The 21,544-nt window shown below is 43.9% G+C and overlaps 1 protein-coding gene across 9 annotated transcripts in view; it reads right to left on the reverse strand.

The window, feature by feature from the left end:
- The window catches only part of PITPNC1 (phosphatidylinositol transfer protein cytoplasmic 1), a 268,903-nt gene that overhangs the window by 182,442 nt on the left and 64,917 nt on the right, over positions 1–21,544 (reverse strand). For 3 of the 9 annotated variants that reach the window (XM_015540274.2, XM_042967492.1, XM_042967493.1), the window contains exon 1: positions 4,693–4,872. The exons of the other annotated variants lie outside the window; for them this stretch is intronic. In XM_015540274.2, coding sequence (XP_015395760.2) covers positions 4,693–4,755 — 63 coding nt within the window. In that variant the 5' untranslated portion in view covers positions 4,756–4,872. Of the gene's footprint in view, positions 1–4,692; positions 4,873–21,544 lie in introns of those variants that run through there. 9 annotated transcript variants of the gene reach the window in all.

The raw sequence follows: 21,544 nt of genomic DNA on the forward strand, positions 1-21,544 counted from the left end.
CTAAGCCAGCCAGGCGCCCCTTAATTAATTTTTCATTGCTGGACATTTGCTTTTTTTTTTCTCCGGACCCTTTTTAAAATTCTGGTGTAAACAACACTGAGAGAACATTATTATACATAAACTTTCACGTATCTGTCAGTTCGTTTTTTTCCCCTAGGTCTCTATTCTTGGCATATCTTTGCAAACAAAGATGTTTCCTCTTTCTGGGTACGTATATTAAGTTTTTGTCTGATAGGTGTTTGCAAGGCTACATTCATTAATTATGTTTTTGGATGAATTCCCCTTCATGTTTTGACACCCATAGACAACTGGGAAACCAAACATGGTTCCAGCTCCCCGGTCAGCACCCAGGATGAATAAATAAATGACCCCCTACAAGTTGGTATCAGCCAAACTCCCTTTATTCAGTGTCGCCCTCGTTAGTGACACGAACAAAAGGAAAAGCAGTAGGAGACCTTGTTTCCTGCTGACAAACCTTGATCTACATCTGTGTTGCCAATTACTTGCTCAACAAACCTGTTACTTTTTTAGAAATAATAAATAATTCAGGGAAAGTCATTTTGAATCGTCTGACATCTGTTGCTTGTATGACTCTGAATTATTCATCAGTGAGCATAAACAGTATTAATTAAAGAAAAGTACTGAAGCAAACCACTGAAATAGAAATGAACACTGCAGAAGAAAATGCCTTTACTCAAAGCATACTCCCTTGTCATTGACAAATATCTCAAAGAACATAACGGTCCTTGGAATTTAAAGGGGCCGGCGGGCACACTTAGAAATCAGAAGGCAAGATAGAAGTAATGAACACTATTTTGTTTCCGAATTTATTTTGTTCTCTCCTTCAGGAAAAAAAAAAAAAATCGCTCTCTTAGGTCTGCTCTCTCAGCATTTTACCTCCTTGGTTTGGGGGAGTTTTATTGTATTCCAGGGGAAAGAAAGTTTACTGAATGAGGTTCAAAAGAATCACAACAATAAGTACAGTAGTGGATTCAAGTCACCTCGTGCTCATTTGTCAACTGAGATTTCAATATATTAGTGGAAGAGCTGCTCCCCCACCCCCTCAAATTAAGGATGGCTCCATTAATCTGGCTGCCACCGCCTGATCGTTTATTTCCATGACGACTTGGGCACTTCCTTTTGACACAGCGCTTTCTTGTGGTAAAAGAGCAAAAGAGAAAAACCTTAACGGCCCTGCTGGCCACAGGGGTGGCCGCTGGCTAATTCTGCCCCAGTCTGTCTGTCGACTCAATTAGAGCGACATTAGATTCAGTAACACCCTCGGCAGTAGGAGACACTAGGGAACATGCGTGTGTGTGTGTGAGTGTGTGTGTGTGAGTGTGTGTGTGTGAGTGTGTGTGTGTGTGTGTGTGTGTGTGTGTGTGTGTGTGTGTGTGTGTGTAGGAGAAGTGTGGGCACAAAGGAAAGGTGTTAAAAGTGTTTACGAAGCACTGTTGGTAAACAGATGCCTGGGAGAGGGGAGGCAGGGGTGTCTCTGTAACTGGTTTCTCAGGTGCCAGAAGAAACAGGGCTCTCAGGCAGAGCAAGGTTGGGGAGCCGCTGAGGGGGGCTTGAATCGGGAGATTTGCACAGAGACCTATTCCTTTGTGTGGCTCCAGTGAATTGCTGAGCAACCATTGCTAGACTCCCAGGTAACCAGGCCTGCTCCTTCCACTCCAGGACCGACTGCTGGGGTTGCTGTGGGCAACACAAGAGAAACACTGGGGAGGGCAGAGGGGCAGCACAGGACAGACAGGCGGGAGGAGGAAGAAGGATCGAGAAAAGGACTGAAGGAAAAGCCACAAGCCCCGCTTGGGGTCCTTTCAAAAGCCCTGAATTCGGAGGGATGGTAACCGACTGGCAATCACTGGCACTCGACTAATGAATGGCTTCTGTGCATAAATTAGCACTCCAGTCTCTCCAGATCAGATCTGCGGGAGACCTCCCAAAGCTTCCAGAAAAAGAGAGCCACAGCAACCCTCTTTCAGTGACACTCTTTGAAGGGATTTCACGAATGGGGACAAGCCTCCCTTGTTCCTCCAAGTTTGGTTTGTTCTGGTGGTTCTGTTCCTCTGCAGGAGGTACAGGAGATGGGGGGGGGGGGGGTTCTGCTTGGAGAAGACGACAAAACAGTCCTGCCTGGCTTCGAATGGCCGTTCATCACAGAGGGCTTGTTGTCAAAGACGGCAGAGAAAAGAAGCCAAGGATCTCCGTTTCCCAAAAAAGGCTGAACAGGGACTTCAGTGTCTCTTTTAGGCACTACTCAAAATGAAACTACAGATTTAGAAAAGATCTCTCATATAGCATCGGGTTTTAAGAAACGAACTAAAAAAGATCTCTTTTAGAAAGACGATGGATGGATTCGTTGGATCAGAAGAGGGTTGCCCGGCCCAGGGGCCCCTCATCCGAACCCCAAGTCCGACCGGGATGAAGCCTGTTTGTAAGGTCAGATGCTTCCCAGATGCCCCCACAGCCTTAATTTCATTCAAATATTCAAACACCAACGTTTACATTTAGAAAAACAGAAACCAACAAAGAGGCGCTGCCTCCCTCCTTTTCAACACAGGCGGCTTCTAGGCTAGAGATCGAGGGAGAGTCTTGGGGAGCTGCACCCAGGCTGAACCTGTCCTCACGGGTTCAGCCGGCACTGACGCACCATCAGTCTCAACAGGAAGAGCCCAGAGGTAACCCACAGACTGGAGTCTGGGTTTGGCGATTACGCCGTGAGGCACCAGTGCTGTGAAACACACTCTAACGGCTAGCTGTGAGCAAGACCGGGTGGGGGTAGAAGAAGGGCCCCTGGGTTCTCTTGTGGCTTCGATCTGGGACGCCCACGGCACCCACCGAGCAGGCGGAAGCTGGGGCCCTTGACGAAGGCCACCCAAACCGTGAATGGTAAACATGAAATACAAACAGGTGTCCTCAGTGGGGATACCAACGGGCAGCTCAGTACACCCCCCTCTTCAGAGGCAACACCGTGTGCTTCCAACTCCACCGTGCGCAGGGATCACCCGGGAACCTTGTTCCCATGCAGACTGATTCAGAAGGTCTGGGGGGGGGGGGGGGGCCTGAGAATCCGCATTTCTAACAAGGTTCCAAATGCAGACCACACTTTGAGGAAGAGCGGCGTGCCTGAATCACTGTGGTTCCAAAAGCGGAACCCATGACCCAGGGCTTCTGCAGGGGAATTAAATCAGTACCGACGGCAGGGAGGCCAACCTCAGGGATGTTTTACGTTTTCCAGGTGATTCTTACGTATGGTCAGGGCTGGGTATCCACTGGTTGGACTCATGCTGGCTTTCATTTTTAACGGCATCTGTGGACCCAGGAAACCCAGTGTCTGGGAATCACGGTTTTGTATCCAAAAAGGGTTGCTGGCCGAAATGGATTGGTATAGACACAAACAAACAGTATTTGAAAACACAACGAAGAGAGATATAATATGATACTTATTTTACATGATAGTGTGTCAGTTTCTTTGATGAAAGCGAGGAGTTCATAGTGTCCCTGACCAATCAAATTCCACAAGCGTGGGCCACATGCTAAGGCTCTGGAGGAGACTGTTGTAGTTAAGGGTCCTCCCTGCTGTTCTGTTAACCGCCCCCAAGGCCAATGCCTTGGGACCGTAACTTTCTTAGATGACAACTGACTCATAAATGGATTTTAGGTCCCAATGGCATCCCAGCTAGTACCTTTAAGTACTGAGCATGGGTGGTTCAGTCTGTTAAGCCTCCACTCTTGATCTCAGTACGTGAGATCGAGTCCCAAATCAGGCTCTGCGCTGATAGCGTGGAGCCTACTTGGGATTGTCTCTCTCTCTCTCTCTCTCTCTCTCTCTCTCTCTCAAAATAAATAAGTAAACTTAAAAAAAAATAAAAGTCCTGAAATTTTTTCAAATATGGATTCCTGCCAACAACTAATGGCCCATGCAGGACCTATAAAGCAAACTCACGGTCCCTTCCTTTCCACCCCTGTCCTATCCTTCTGATCCACAGCTCCAGGCTGCAAGGAAGGTACCCTGCAGCCAACTTTCCACTTTCTGTGCAATAAACAGAACTCCGAAGGGCATCAGTTCTGCCAGCTGCCAACAGATGGCATCAGCGGTCGCACAAGGTCGTTTGAGCCTTAGCCTTGGCTTGGTGCCTTAATCTCTGTCATGTTTGCTGTTGGAAATGCTGTTAAAAAACTTACTGGAGGTGAAAAAAAATTAGGCCAAAATGCAAGCCATCTTTGGATAATAAAATGAGAGCCACGGGGCGCCTGGGTGGTTCCGTCGGTTAAGCGTCCAACTTCGACTCAGGTCATGATCTCATGGTTTGTGGGTTTGAGCCCCACATCAGGTGCTGTGCTGACAGCTCAAAACCTGGAGACTGCTTTGGATTCTGTGTCTCCCTCTCTCTCTCTCTCTCTTTTGGATTCTGCGTCTCCTTCTCTCTCTCCCTCTCTCTCTGCCCCTCCCTCGCTCGCTCTCTCTCTCTCAAAAATAAATAACAACATTAAAAAATAATAGTAATTAAAAATAATAATAATAATAATAATAATAATAATAAATAAAATGAGAGCCTTAAAGGAATTCAGAGTCCCTGACATCCCCAGCGCTCTTAAGAAACAACTGTACCAGCAACCAATGCTCACCCAGCTAGGTTAAGTGTCATGTCGGTTTTTAGAACAAACTGGCTTTTGGAAACTCACCTGTGAAACAGCTTCTATGTCCCCATGTGACATAACAACGAAGTTGCTTCTCTCGGCCCACATAGAAACCACAGAGAAAGCAAAACAACCCTCCACCGTGAAGCAAAACTCTAACCGCAACAACGCTTTTCAGAAGCAAAGACGCTCTGAGAAACAGAACCGTGTTTCCTCTTGATTCATCCGGCTTGTGTGCTCAGAACACCCACTATCCCCAAGGAAACAGGGCCCTGCTTCACCAATGGCAACAAAGCCGAGTGTTCCAGCTGGGACAGCTCAGTTCTTTCTGCGGGAACTTAGAGGTGAATGCCTCGTCTTAGTCTTTCGAAGGTTAAGATCAGGAATCCTGTGGGTTGCCAGACTTCTGTGTAAGTTATTTTACATCAGTGGTTCTTAGCCAGGGGTGATTTTGCTGTCCAGGGGACCGCTGGTGGCACTGAAGACATTTTGGTGGTCACACTGGGGGAGGAAGCGAGGATGTTGCTGGCATCTTGTGGGCACAGGACAACCCCCACAACGAAGAATGATCCAGTCCGACTGTCAAGAGTGGAGCGGTTGAGAAACCCTTCTCTGGAGGCCAAGAATTGGGGCCAAGGAAATTTAAATTCCAAAAGTCCGTTTCCCAACTGACCGAGAAGACAAAAGCTAATTAATGGGAACTCCCTCCTGACGTCAAAATTGGCCGTCCAGTCTTTCCTGGTCCCTGTTTTTGAGAACAGAGTGTCCCTCATTTTCACCAAGGCGTCCCCTCTGAATGTCATCATTGCTGACCTTCTCAGGAACTTCGCTCCATCCCCCATGTGCTCTTGATCCGCACTGACACTCTTACCACCTCCCTCCACCTGATTCAAAGAGGCTGTTTTCCTATTTCAAAAACCTCTCAGGGGGCACCTGGGTGGCTCAGTCCGGTTGAGCGTCCGACCCTTGATCTTGGGGCCATTGAGTTCGAAACCCACACTGAGTGTAGACATACCTTAAAAATAAAATATTTAAAATAAAAAAAAAGCTCTTGGGGAACCCTCTTGCACTGTCGCTGGGAATGCAAACTGGTGCAGCCACTGTGGAAAACAGTGTGGAGGTTCCTCAAAAAATTAAAAATAGAGCTGCCCTATGACCCAGCAACTGCACTACTAGGTTTTTATCCAAAGGATGCAAAAATGCTGATTCGAAAGGGCACATGCACCCCACTGTTTATAGCAGCATTATCTATAATAGCCAAATTATGGAAAGAGCCCAAATGTCCACCAACTGATGAGTGGATTAAGAAAAAGTGGGATGTATCCACAATGTAATACTATGTGGCAATGAAAAAGAATGAAATCTTGCCCCTTGCAACAAGGTGGATGGAACTGGAGGTTATTATGCTAAGCAAAATAAGTCAGAGAAAGATACTGTGATCTCACTCATATGTGGAATCTGAAAAACTTAACATGTTCATAGGGGAAGGGAAGGAAATATAAGATAAAAACCGAGAGGGAGGCAAACCATAAGAGACTCGTAAATACAGAGAACAAACCGAGGGTTGATGGGGGTGGGGAACTGACGGGTAGGGAAAATGGGTGATGGGCATTAGGGAGGGCACTTGTCGGGATGAGCCCTGCATGTTATATGTAAGTGATGAATCATTGGTTTCAACTCCTGAAGCCAAGACTACACTGTATACTAACTAACTTGAGAATAATTTAAAAACAAAAACAAAAACAAAAACAAAAACAAAAAACACAAAAACTCTCACCCAAAGAATGAAATAAATATCCGTGAGTCCTTACTAATACAAACAAATGAATCGATAAGCTAATAAATAAATAAATAAATAAATAAATAAATAAATAAATGGAAGAGAAGGGACACGTCTTCCTTACAGAGGAACTCCAAATAATAAATACAGAAGGAAGGAGAGAAAACAGAAAATCTCTAGAATGCCAGCCACAGTAATCATAGCTGCAGGATCTCCTGGTGAATGTTCAAGGTTTTTAAAGGGGAACTAGGATACTTGCAGAGCCTGAAAGAATCTTTCTGAAAGTATTTATTAATTACTGTGATGGTTTCAGCCCATCTGAACCTTTCTTTGATAGCCTCCCCTTAGGAGGTAGAGCTTACTGCCCCTCCCCCTTGTGTGCTGGGTTTAATGGCTCACTTCTAATGGATAGAGTATGTCCTAAGGACAGCTTTCTAGAACGTCAGGCTGACCTCTTTAGGGGTTTTATTCTAAGGTCACGGAGACCTTAGGTCAAGGTTATGGACACAATACCCAAATGCAACATGCACCCGGGTGTGGCTGGTAGGCACCTTTGTTGTTTTTTTATGATTTTGAATTTTCCATCAAGATACAGATGGGGCGGAGGGGGCGGGGCGCCTGGCTGGCTCAGTTGGTACAAACATCGGATTCTCGATCCTAGGGTCATGAGTTCAAGCCCCACGCGGTGGGTGGAGCCCACTTAAAAAAAAAAAAAAAAGATACAGAGCTTGGTGTTTACCCTTAGTGACAATAACCTGCGGAGCAAATATATTTGGGGTGCAGGCAAGGCAAATCTATCAGACCCCTAAAGGGATTTGAGGGTTTAGCAAAAGGACAATACTGGCTTCCAGAATTCAGAATTTTGCAACAGCCCTTCAATCCTGGAGAAATCACAGAGCAAGGACACTTCAAAAGCATGGCTGACAGCACCCATTCAGTTAACACCCCATTCACAACTGACCCCTCTCTCACCATTCCACACCCTCTTCATCGGGTCTTGTGTCAGGGCAAGAAATTTGAGTTGGTGGGGGAAAGGAGGGGAATTTCTTGGATGCCTCAGAGCCCTTTTAGCCTGTTCACAGGAGAAAAATACTTACTTTCTACTAAAAATAGGTTGGTTGTGAACCGCCTGGGTGGCTCAGTCGGTTAAGCATCTGACTCCTGATTTCGGCTCAGGTCATGATCTCACGGTTTGTGGGTTCGAGCCCCACATCAGGCTCTACACTCACAGTGTGGAGCCTGCTTGGGATTCTCTCTCTTTCCCTTTCTCTACCCCTCCCCTGCTCATGCTCTCTAACTCTCTCAAAATAGATAAACTTAAAAAATAAAAATAAAAATAAATAAAAGTAGATTGGTTGCTGGGTTGTTCGAGGCAGAAAATTAACACTCCCTTCCGAGGCCTATTTAGTTGACTCTGGTACAACGTGGTTGAAAGACAGATCACGAGTAAAGCATCCGTCTCCTCCCACCCAGCACCAGGGCCCCCCACTCCTCCCCAAGCCAGAGAACCCCCAGTGGGATTCAGCTCAAGCCACAGGTGCAGAAGGCACAGGCTTCTGACTTTTTTTCCCACTCTGTCCATGAGTGGAGTTTTTCCAGGGAGGAGGGGAGGACACTGAATTTGGAGGGAGGGGGGTGGGGGGGACTCTGAAGAGGGACACTTGGAGGACAGGTAAATTATGTTAAAGGGGACGAGCTAGAAAAAGGCCAAAGCCTGGCCCTGGTCTCTTTGCTGGGGAATGCCAGAGGGCCCTGCCTGGACCCCTTCAGCAGGGATGGCTGTTGTGAGTGTCACTGCTAAGGGGTCCCATCTGCCTCCTAGTCCATGAAATTGCCTTTTGCCTCTGGAAGCCACTCCTCCTGGGAAGTTATACTTACGCTGAAGGAGGCCCACAACCTATCAATGGTTGACACGGGTGAGGGGCACAAAAGGTCGACCCTCGGGCTTTGGGGGAGACCAGCTCTGTAGCACAAGTCACGCTCCCAAATTCCCCACGAACCTGGCTGAAGCTCGGCATTCCCCGACCTGCCCTGCCACTCTCCCTACCTCACCCTCACACTATCCCTCAGCTCCCTGCACACAGCCTGACTTCTAAGGAAGTCCTGATGCAAGACTCTGGGAGTTGAGCTTCTATGAAGTTTTGGAAGCATCTGGCAGATCCTGGACGAGAACTTCCAGCCCAAGGATTCCAGCACTCCCCTGAGAAGAACCGAGCAGAAGGGACTTAAGACCAAAGCCCAGTTGATGCCCTAACCACCAGAACCTCCTGGTTCTTCCTTATTCAGGTTGGAGAAAAAACATTAGAAGGAGGGGCTCTGCCACACCTGGGTGACAGACCTGTGTCCTAACAAGATTCTACAACAAAACGCTGATTTTGCTAATTCCTGGGCACCCTGTACCCAAGTTGGGAAAAACTCAACATTGGCAAGCCCAATCTCACTGATCACTCACAAAAAAAAATTTTTTTTAATGTTCATTTATTTTTGAGAGACAGACAGAGTGGAAGCAGGGGAGGGGCAAGGAGAGAGGGAGACCACAGAATCCGAAGCAGGCTCCGGGCTCCGAGCTGTCAGCACAGAGCCCGATGCGGGGCTCGAACTCACAAGCTGTGAGATCACGACCTGAGCGGAAGTCTGACGCTTAACTGACTGAGCCACCCAAGCACCCCTCACTGATCTCTTATAAGGCAAAGAGTTATGCCATTCATCAAGTCTTTCTCAACAAGGTACATATGGGATTTCATAATGGTGTTACCATCATGGCAGACTCTGGCCTTAGTGCCTTTGAAGGCTATTTCCTAAATACTGGATCGGTTGGAAATCCTATCCTTTACACACACACTATTACCTTCCCTTCCTCCCTTTTCTTATTTCTCCTGGGACTTCTCAGGATCACCTCCCCAAATCTTCAGTCTTTGGGTCAGCCTCTGGAGACCACTCTAAGACAGATATATAGATCCAATAACATAAAATCTTAAAATCATAAAATTTTTTTCCAAAGGGCATAGTCCCAGTGAACAGCCCAAGAATGCAAAGCATGCCTCTGTGATCTAACTAGGAGTAATGCTAAGTTAAAGTACTTGATTCGTGGGCAAAGTAGCTTAAGACCCAGGTAATTGTAAAAGAGTAAAACTTGTAAAAGCCTAAACACTCCATACAACTCATAAGACGGTGCTTCTTGGGTACAATTTTAAATTAGCTTTTTAAATTAGCTTTCATAAATCTTTGCCTAGTCCGTTATATTTCAGATGTTGAATTTAGAACAGCACTCAAAGATTTTTATGGGGCAAGTTTCACGGTTCCAATTCCAATTTATGATTCTTCCTTTACGGACTTCCTTTTGGAGTTCACCGGTATATGAGTCCTTGAGGACTAAAACACCAATGAATTAATCAAAGGAAAAATGTTCTGTTTCCCTCCCCCGTTTAGAAATTCGTTGAAATATAGATGAAGTTCCATCCTGAAGAGCAGAACGTTCTGAGAAAGCCATCAGCCTAAATGCCTTTATGAATAACTATGATGTTAGAAGCTCAAAGATTTTACATCTCGGCCACACGAATAATCAGACCACTAAGGAACACAGAGAAGAAAATGCACATAATGCAGGTCTATATATTTTTTTCTCTGCTTATATGAACGCCTAAGTTATCCTGTCATTTTTACCATCATATACACATTCAGGTACCTTCTCCTGATATCTGTGGTGCTACCTGACCCTAAGGGAGGGACTTCTGTAAGCTGATTTTGCTTCCTCAGACCTCCAACTATGTGAAGCACAAACTAATCTCAGCATGAAGGCAACATCCTGCTTAACCTGTAAGAACTGGTAGTTTGGGCTCAGGGAAAGCTGAATCAACGTTGCCACAAATGCATACGATGGCAAAATATGCCACAAATTCAATTAAAAAGTGATTATTCAGTACGGCAGATAAGTATTTAAACAAGAAAACTTGGGGCACCTGACTGGCTCAGTTGGTAGAGCATGTATGTGACTTTTGATCTTGGGGTTGTAGGTTCGAGCCCCACGTTGGATGTGGAGATTACTTAAAAATAAAATCTTTAAAAAAGAAAAAAAGAGGGGCGCCTGGGTGGCTCAGTCTGTTAAACGTCCGACTTAGGCTCAGATTATGATCTCGGGGTTCATGGGTTCTAGCCCCGTGTCAGGCTCTGTGCTGTCAGCTGGAGCCTGAAGCCTGCTTCAGATTCTGTGCCTCCCTCCCTCTCTCTCTCTCTGCCCCTCCCCTGCTCACGCTGTCTCTCTCCCTCTCAAAAATAAACATTAAAAATTTTTTTTTTTATTAAAAAAAATTTTTTTTTATCAACGTTTTTTATTTATTTTTGGGACAGAGAGAGACAGAGCATGAACGGGGGAGGGGCAGAGAGAGAGGGAGACACAGAATGGGAAACAGGCTCCAGGCTCCAAGCCATCAGCCCAGAGCCTGACGCGGGGCTCGAACTCACGGACCGCGAGATCGTGACCTGGCTGAAGTCGGACGCTTAACTGACTGCGCCACCCAGGCGCCCCAACATTTAAAATTTTTTTAAAAAAAAGAAAGAAAGAAAAAAGAAAACTAACACAAATCACACTTTCAACTCCCCCTAGCTGTCAATCAGAGGTACAAAGAGAGAACTGTCCAGCAATATTCATCCCCCTTAAGCTATTATAAACTGTTACTTGCTATGTAATAGTATTTATAAGTACAAATTACTACAGGATGCTTATCATTTTTAAAATAAAAAATGCTGGGGCACCTGAGTGGCTCAGTCAGTTAAGCATCTGACTTTTGGTTTCAGCTCAGGTCATGATCTCACATGCATTCAAGCCCTACTTTGGTCTCTGCACTGATGGTGCAAAGCCCGCTTGGGATTCTCTCTCCCTCTCTCTCTCTGCCTCTCCCCTGCTCACTCTCTTTCTCTCTCTCTCCCTCAAATAAATAAACTTTAAAAAAAACTTTAATTAAAAATGCCAAATACCATTAGTATATTACTATATATACATGTGTGTATATATAAACACAATCTATGTATTTGTCGATATAGTTATTAACCCTTGAACAACACACGTTTGAACTGTGTAGATTCACTCAGATGCAGATTTTTTCAATAAAATACGGTACAGAACTGCAAATGTATTTGCTCTTCCTTATGATTTTCTTAAGAACATTTTTCTTTTGTCCCATCCAAGTACTAACCAGGCCCGACCCTGCTTAGCTTCCGAGATCAGACGAGATCGGGCGCGTTCAGGGTGGTATGGCCGTAGACAACATTTTCTTTTCTCTAACTTACTTTATTGTAGGAACACAGAATATAGGTACATATAACATACAAAAGATGTGTTCGTCGGCTCTACGTTACAGTAAGGTTTCTGGTCAACAGTGGGCTGCTGGTAGTTAAGTTTTGGGGGAGTCAAAAGTTATACGTAGATTTCTACCTGTGTAGGATGGGGGGGAGGAGGTCAATACCTCCTGACTCCTGCAATTGTCCAAGGGTCAACTGTAACTATTTAGTGATCAAACTAGTCTTCACCCCCCACACCAAATTTGCCAATTAGGAAATGTCATTACATGATATAAATCAATTCCCTGGCTCCACCCCATTGGCATAAAAGCAGTCTTTTTTCCAGCACAATATGTATTTGGAAAGCGCCCACTATGGAGCAGTAGGCCACTATACCTTACTATACTAGATTACTATACCTTAAGCGCAAGACAGAAAAAAGAAAAGAAAAATCAGAGTTAAGCTCACTCTTTCCAACCCATAATACACAGAACTCTCTTTCTGATCAAAGAACCAAGCAAATGAACTTCAAAGATGAGAGCTACGAACAGCACAGGTTTTCAATCCACGAAGCGTGTCTGTCGTGCAGGCAAACCGAGCTCTGCCCAGAGTTCCCAGAGAAGCAGAGGAGAAGCCCTCCCAGGAAGGGTAACGGGTGACAGGCGGGTCATCATCCTGGCCGCGCAAGTGACTCGTTCTATGACAACGAACAAGCTATCGAATACTTGGCAGGGTCCAGATTCCTAGTCTACATAAAGTTAGAAGAGTGAACGAAAAGATCTGAGGTCCATGCGAGTCGAAAATTTTTAAGATTTTAAAAACAACTGCCTCAATATCTGGGCATTGCTGAAGATGGAGGACACTGAGCCTGACTCCCAAGGCTGAACTGTGGTTGCTGAGAAGATTTCTGCTTCATCACTCTCCAACACAGTGGGACGGGTTTGGAGAAAAACAGGAAACACGTGTCCTGTGTGATATGCATGTGGTCCCCTCAAGTGAAAAGAGACTCCCATTTCATTAGTTCCTACCAAATGTTCCATATCATCAACTAATACAGACCAGCCCTACTCAGGCACTGCTCCTACAGCTGTCTATTATCCTGTGCTGTTCTACTGAGCCTATGATTTCTTTGACTCGAATAGGAAGATTCTAGAAGCCTTTTCAAAATGGGAGTATAGAATATGTTTTACTTCTAGTTGGAGTCATCCCAAGGTACCGGTGGAATTTATCCTTCTCATACAGTTGAAGGCAAAAGTCCTGAGCCCTCCAACACAAAGAAAGGCTAACCCAACCCCTGCGGCAGAGTGCCCAGACTGGGAGAAAACCCGGCCACCTTAAACTGTTTACTCACCTCTAATGAACAATGGCAAGCCAGAGGCAGACAGAGAAAGTATGGAAAATCAATGAGGCACTAACTTTGACAGACAATTTTGGGTGCAGTATACCTGTCACAGGTAATAAATCACTTCATTTAAGTTTATCTTTTTAGCAGTGCACAGAGGATTATACCCATATATCACTTCAACCTCTTTTTTCTGTCCTGTTGACAAAGGACAAATTGAGAAGGATGGTGGGAAAGCTGGGAGAAAGTGGGGAGGAAAACAGAGAGCTCTATTACTAGGCCCGTGCAGTAAAAGAAATAATGACAAAACAATGTCATCATTTTTTTAAATGTTTTAACATTTTTAAAATGTTTTTAAAATGTTTATGATTTATTTATTTTGAGAGAGGGCAAGCAGAGGTGGGGCAGAGAGAGAGGGAAAGAGAAAACCCCAAGCAGGCTCCACGACATCAGCACAGAGGCCAATGTGGGGTTCAATCTCATGAATGGTGAGATCATGACCTGAGCCAAAATCAAGAGTCAGACACTTGACCAACTCAGCCACCCAAGCACCCCCATCATCATTTTAATTTTTTTAGTGTTTATTTATTTTTGAGAGAGAGAGGGAGAGACAGAGCACAAGTGGGGGAGGGGCAGAGAGAGAGAGAGAGAGAAAGAGAGAGAGAGAGAGAGAGTAGGACACAGAATCCAAACAGGCTCTAGGCTCTGAGTTGTCAAGCACAGACCCCAACGTGGAGCTCGAACCTGGGAATGGCAAGATTATGACCCAGGCCAAAGTCAGATGCTCAACCAACTGAGCCACCCAGGCACCCCCTCCCTCCCCATCATCACTTTCTAAGTGTCAGTTCTATTTGTAAAATCTTAAAGGGCTTCGTGATTTACCAATGAAGTTACCACAGATTGGAAGATAAAGGTAATCTTTCCAAACCCTTCAAGATACACTATAGACCTACAGTCTCAACACAATCAAAGGCCCGGGTTTTCTAATCATGAGTGAGTTTATGGGTTTCACTAATGACACGGCTTAGAAACTGGTGCCCAGAGAAGGCTTGAATCATAGAACTGAATGTGGCGGGGGGGCGGGGGGCAGGGAGGGGGGTCAGTCTGGGTGGCTCAGTTGATTAAGCGTGAGACTTCAGCTCAGGTCATGATCTCACGGTCCGTGAGTTTGAGCCCCGAGTCCAGCTCTGTGCTGATAGCTCAGAGCCTAGAGCCTGCTTCAGCTTCTCTGTCTCCCTCTCTGCCCCTCCCCACTCACGCTCTGTCTCTGTCTCCGAAAAATGAATAAACCTTAAAAAGTTAAGGGGAAAAAAAAAAAAAAGAACTGAATGTGGTAAATAGGGCTTCTGATTCAACAATATGGTGATAGGCTAAGATATTTGAAAAAACAAAAAACAACTTCTCGCTACAAACGCATAGGAATGCTGGGTAAAATATGACCTGAAAAGGGGAAAAAGTGAGTGAAAGCAAGTGAGCTAATCCTGAGGCTGCTTTGGTAACTTACAGACTTGGATTTTAAAACCCAAGTGGACAGAGGAGATAAAACCTTGTGCTGCCATAACCAGAGCTAGAACGAACACCCCTTCAGGAGAGGCAGAATCCTCCAAGGATTGCTTCCTCAGTGAAGATTAAGGGGAAAAACTCTTCCCCTGGGAAAAGGGTCCAAGACGACAATTTCATAGGTCCCTGGGCTCTACAGGGAAAACAAAAACCAAACAAAACTCTCCCCTAAAAAATGGATATCCCAGATCCAAACCATGAGCATAATGATTGGAAAAATTCCAAACTAAGAAATTAGCAGAAACGTTGGTCCCAAGCCAGGGATACTCATGGGATCTCTAGAACAATAATGCAAATTGTTCTGGAGAAGTCCCACTATCAGGCCACATGAGATCCCCACAGAAAAAGAATAATCCCCACTAAAAATCAGCTTATAAGAAAATCTAAAATTATAAAATACCATGAGCAGAAAACAGCAAACACAACAAACAAGTCCAGGAACTTGGGATAATAAAATTATAATTTGAAACCGAGAATACTAAGTAAGTATGTTTAAAACTATTAAAGACATGGGGCACCTGGATGGCTCAGTCAGCTGAACGTCCGACTCTTGATTTCTACTCAGATCATGATTCCAGGGTCGTGGGATCGAGCCCTATATCAGACTCCACACTGAGTGTGGAGACTGCTTAAGATTCTCTCTCTCTCCCTCTGCTCCCTCCCCAACTTGTGCTCTCTCTCTCTCTGAAAGAAAGAAAGAAAGAAAGAAAGAAAGAAAGAAAGAAAGAAAGAAAATTAAAGACATAAAGGAGAAAATAAAACCCTGAGGAAAAAAATATGAAAAAGGTAATAGTCAGATTTGAAAATACGCCAAATAGAACTTCAACAAATGACTATTATAAACACTGATATTAAAAAGTCAACAGAAAGGTTAAACAGCAGACTAGACACAAAAGAAGAGAGAATTAAGTAAAATGGAAGACAGATTTGAGGACATTACCAAAGGGATCAGAGAGATGAAAGGGACATGAAAGAATGACCATAGAATAGGGACAATGAGTACATGAAAAATGAGAAGGTCCGTATGAATTTAATGCAAGATCCAGATGACCAAAATAGAAATGATATTAGTTTGGATCCTCCAAGATGCAGATGCCAAGGAAGGATGTTAGAGAAAAACACGAGTAGCTAAGGAGGACGTGCGGACCATGATGTAGGTATAACTTCTAAAGGAGGAAGAGGAAAAAGGCATGTTGGAAAGGATGAGACTGAGAATGAAGCACAACTCTGAGAAAGTTTTTGGCCACTTGGCAGAGAACCCTTGAGCCAAAGTCACTCGTTGGACGAGTCCAACATCTTACAGGAATAGGCCAGCACTAGAACCCCCATCACACTCAGTCCAAAACAGGGAGCATCCCAGGGGAAGATGGCTTTTGAGTAAATCCTTAGATGTGGCATCTGGGGGTCAATCAACTATGCTTCCCACACCAGATGTGGAGGCACATTTTATGGTTGCTAAAATGAAAGGGAAGCAATATTTTTAAAAATTTTTTAATATTTACTTATTTTTGACAGAGAGACAGAACATGAGCGGGAGAAGAGCAGAGAGAGAGAGGAAGACACAGAATCCAAAGCAGGCTCCAGGCTCTGAGCTGTCAGCATAGAGCCCAACACAGGGCTCGAACCCACAAACTGTGAGATCATGACCTGAGCCAAAGTCGGATGCTTAACTGACTGAGCCACCCAGGTACCCGAGGAGAAGCAATATTTTAAAAGACAGGATGTTCCAGAACTGTGAAAGCCATAAATCCTCCAAGTAGAGAATAATACCAAATTCTGAGCAGGATAAATCAAAATAAATCTACACACACTGTAGTCAGCCTGCAGAAGATCAAAGACAATAAAATACCAAAACTGGGGAGAAATTATAATACTAAATAAAAAGAAAATAAACCAGGCAGAGGTATAATTAATTTTAAACTGTTATTTAAGTCTTAAATATTAAGGGCGCACCTTAAATATTTAAGGCCAACAAAACTAATAGAGAAAAAAAGGAGGGGTAGGAATAGATAAAATTGAATTCAGTAAGAGATAAGAAAAGAGAAAAAGAAAGCAAAGGAAAGGTGTTGGAAATAGCATGAAATAAGAGAAATAATCTAAAATATGTCAACAATTACTATGAATGCAAACAAACTGGGGCGCCTGGGTGGCTCAGTCAGTTAAGCATCTGACTCTTGGTTTCAGCTCAGGTCATGATCTTACAGCTCGTGAGATCAAGCCCCACATCAGGCTCTATCTACACTGTCAGCATGAAGCCTACTTGAGATTCTCTCTCCCTCTCCCTCTCCCTCTGCCCTCCAGTGTGCATGCTCTCTCTCTCCCTCTCTCTCTCTCAAAATAAAATAAAATAAAATAAAATAAAATAAAATAAAATAAAATAAAATAAAATAAAATAAAATATAACATCATAGAGGGGCACCTGGATGGCTCAATTGGTTGAGCATCCAACTCTTGATTTTGGCTCAGGTCATGATCTCATGGTTTGTGAGTTCGAGCCCCGAGTCTGGCTCTGTGCCTGCTTGAGATTCACTCTCTCCCTCTCTCTCTGGCCCACCCCTGCTCACGCAAGCGTTCTCTCTCTCTCTCTCTTTCAAAATAAATAAACATTTTAAAAAACGTTTCAATACAGAAAAAACAAACAAATAAATAAAATAAGAAATGTATGTTTACATATGAACGCTACGGACTGTAGGGATAGATGGTGACATGCTACCAATAAAACATCTTTGGATGATGGAGATTCTGGATGACTTCTGTTTTATTGTGCATTTCTGTGTTTTCCAAATTTCCTCCAGTGAGCATATGGTGCTTTGCAATTAGAAAAAAGTAATCATTATTTCCAAAATAAGTGGTAATAATTTCAGTTTATACGCTACTGCAGGGGCCCATAAACTATGTCCTGAAGGCCAAACCCAGCCCTCCACCCATTTTTGTACTGTCTGTGAGTTAACAATGGTTGTTCACATTTTTACACGGCTGAAAATCAAGAGAAGAATAATATTTACAAAATGTCATTCTGAATCTCTGTATTTAATCTTTACAATATCCTTGTGAAGTAGGTGCTATTACTCATTTTATAGATGAGGGAACAGAAGCTTCTAGATAGGTTTGTAAGTAGTCAAAGATCTCATAGTTACTGAATCTCTGCAGGCATTCAAACCCAAGGAGTCTTAGCCCAGAGCCTATGCTGTTAATCAGCTCCTCCCTGTGAAAAGTTTTCCAACGCAATCAGAGCCAACACAGCCAGCACATTCTGGTGAATTCTCAAGACAGACGACCATGGTGTTTTCAGGGAAGCTTTATTGGATAACGAGGCCCCGTTTCTACCATGATGATAGGAAACATTACCTTTGAACTCTAAGCAAAATGTTATTCTCCCCCGCCAAAATTCTATTCTCATTAGTAAATCTGTATTATAAAAAATCGTACCCGATTATTAATATGTTTTGAATTTCATCAATAAAAATTCATGGAGATTTGCTCAGTCTCTCATTATATAAGCGCCCATGTAACATCCTTGATATTGTTTCCTGGCCCACAAAACCTGGATAGTTACTATTTGACCCTTTACAGAAAATGTCTGCAGACTTCTGTTCAAACTGAGAGAGAAGTGGAGAACTGGCAGATGGTCATAGTACTGGTGGAAATCCCCCACTCCCAGAACTTGGGAGTAATCAATAACCCAAATGGCTCTCTCTCCCAAGCTATTCAACAAGCTCTTAGTCATTTAGAGATGAAGTTTCTGTCTACATGTTTTAATTCCCACCGATGGGTGAAAAAGAAAAGAAAAAGAGAGGAGAAGAGAAGGGGAAGGGAAAGGAAGGGAAGGGAAGGGAAGGGAAGGGAAGGGAAGGGAAGGGAAGGGAAGGGAAGGGAAGGGAAGAGCAGAGAAGAGAAGAGAAGAGAAGAGGAGAGGAGAGGAGAGGAGAGGAGAGGAGAGGAGAGGAGAGGGAAGGGAAGGGAAGGGAAGGGAAGGGAAGGGAAGGGAAGGGAAGGGAAGAGAAGAGAAGAGAAGAGAAGAGAAGAGAAGAGAAGAGAAGAGAAGAGAAGAGAAGAGAAGAGAGAAGGAAAGGAAAGGAAAGGAAAGGAAGCAAAATTTACTTCAGTCAAGGTATTGCTCTTTGGAAACTCTGGCAAAAAAAAAAAAAATGTGTTCAGGGGAGGAAACTTGACTTTTCTATCATCTCAAGAGTTAATTTATCAATGTTTTCTGTTACCCGAAATGACTAAGAATTGGCCACTCATACTAAGTATCAGTTTGCTCATTCATTCCTTCAACAAACCTTAAGTATTTAACAGGTACCTGCCCAATGGCACTCTGCTAAATAGATGGATCAGCCCTAAAATAGCTCACAGATTAGAAGAAGATAAATATCAATACAATACATTCTATAATACAAAGCAGTTTTAAAAGACCACAGGAAATGCAAATCAAAACTACAGGGAGATAACACCACACACCCAAAACGATAGCTATAAGCAACAGGACAGATAACATCGAGTATTGGCATCAACGATGTGGGGAAACCAAAACCCTTATACGCTGCTCGTCGCAATAGAACATATAACAGCCACTTTGGAAGACAGTCTGCAATTTTCTTCAAACGTTAAACATACACTTAACATCTGACCCAGAAATTCTACTCCTGAGTATCTATGCAAGAGCAATGGAAGCATGTGTCCGCACTAAGACTTGCAGACCAATGATCATAGCAGTATTTTTATAATAGCCCCAAACTGGAAACAACCCAAATATCCATCAAGCGGTGAATGGGTAAACAAATGGGGTACATCCATACAATGGAACACTACTCAAAAGGTAAAAAGGAACCGACTACTGATACACTCAACAACATGGACGAGCTCAGAAACAGGATCCTAAGTGAAAGAAGCCACTCTCAAAAGACCGCGTACTCCATGATTTTAGATGAAATTTCTAGAAAAGGACAAAACCACAGAGGCGGAAAGCACATGAGTGGTTGCCTGGGATTGGGGCAAGAGCAAGGACTGACCACAAACAACCATGAGGGAAATCTGGGGGATGATGGAAAGTTATAGAACTGTGTTGCAGTGATGGTGGCACAAACGTACGCATTCACTAGAGCTCATCGGCACGCTGACCACGGGTGTATTAACCGTACGCGGATTACATCACAACAAAGCTCTTTGAACAAACGCAAGGATCAGAGGGGCGGCTGACTGCCTGAGGTGGAAAAAAGAGTAGGGGAGGCTCTGCAAGAGACAGAACCGTGCGATAACATTAGAGTAAGGGACGTGTCGTGGAGGCGAGGATTTAACGGTGTGCAAAGGCGAAAAGAGGAATGAAAACTAAGGTAGCATTTGAGGAAGGAGAACAAATACGTGATCCTGGAGGGCAGGGTGCACAGGAGGGTAAGCAAGAAATCAGGAGGGGTCGCTAGGAAGTTGGTACTTCATCTCATAGGTGATAAATGTCATTAAGAATTTTAAGGAGGTGACTATCAAATTTGAGTTTTGGAAAGCTAACTCTGGAGCCTATGTGAAAACGTGACTTAGAGACAGGGGAAAAAAAAAAAACCAAGACGCTGCGTCCAGGTGAAAGACAGAAATGAAAGTGGCAGAAGTCAGAGCAAAGAGACATTTGGAAGATAGAATGAGCCTTTTAGGTTCTAATGAGGTAGTGGGAGAGAGACACAGCTGGCTTCTGGTCCTAGCACCTGCAAAGACAGTGGTGTCACTGAAGAAGGCAAGGAACACAGGACCAGAGGCTGGTTTGGGGGGAAGGGCACAACGAATCCTGCTTTGGGTTGATTTTTGAGGTGTCGTGAAGATATTCACGTACAAACATCCGGTGCACAGCTGCAAAATTGGAAAGCATCTGGGGCTGAAGCTATGCCTTGGGGAATCCTTAGCAGGGGGGAAAAAATATATATATACATATATATACACATATATATACGTGTATATATATATATATATATATAATCATATATATATATAAAACTATATATATATGTGTATATATATGTGTGTATGTGTGTATATATATATGGTCACTAAACCCACTGAAGTGAGTTCAAAATCATATGGACTCATACAAGCAGCAAGTAGATAGGGCTCAAGATTAAAAACGCCAGCAAGAGTCTACCTTCCGCATCATGCCTGCAGAGACATTAAGAAAACGCCTTTTCCTCTCTTACTATTCTGACAGTTTGTTCCCAGCAGATGGCTAACGGATTTTTATAAAGAGTTAGTAATTACAGGGCCGCCTGGGTGGCTCAGTCGGTTAAGCGGCCGACTTCCGCTCAGGTCACGATCTCGCGGTCCGTGAGTTCGAGAGATTGCACCTGTGGCCCCTCAGTTCACCTACAACCACCCAAATGTACAACAGTTCTACAATTCTTTCAATAATATACTATGCAAATCAGCAGCCTGGAGACTTACCTTCCTGGACCTTCCCAATGCCCAACAATGGCTGACACATGACATGACCAAAACATTTCATACACTATTACATACAGGAATAGTAGGATAATTGTAGGACATTAGGAATTGTAGACAAAAAGGGGTGCCTGGGTGGCTCAGTTGGTTAGGCGCCCTACTTTGGCTCAAGGGCGTGATCTCACAGCTCATGGGTTCGAGCCCCACGTCAGGCTCTGTGCTGACAGCTCAGAGCCTGGAGCCTGCCTCGGATTCTGCGTCCCCCTCTCTCTCTGCCCTTCCCCAATGCGCACTCTATCTCTCAAAAAATAAAATAAAATTTAAAAAATTAAAAAAAAAATAAAAAACAAAGAATTGTAGACAGAAGAACAGTGGACTAAATGCCAGGAAGCCCAGACTCAACACTTTATTCTTCCATCATGGACAAGTTCATTATATTCTTTGTATTATGTACAAATGAGAATATAGTGCACAGAACAGATTTTGAAATTGTGTTCTACAATGTACGGTAATATTGC

This window comes from Panthera tigris, chromosome E1, assembly GCF_018350195.1.
Source record: "Panthera tigris isolate Pti1 chromosome E1, P.tigris_Pti1_mat1.1, whole genome shotgun sequence".
In the NCBI taxonomy this organism is placed as follows: domain Eukaryota; kingdom Metazoa; phylum Chordata; class Mammalia; order Carnivora; family Felidae; genus Panthera; species Panthera tigris.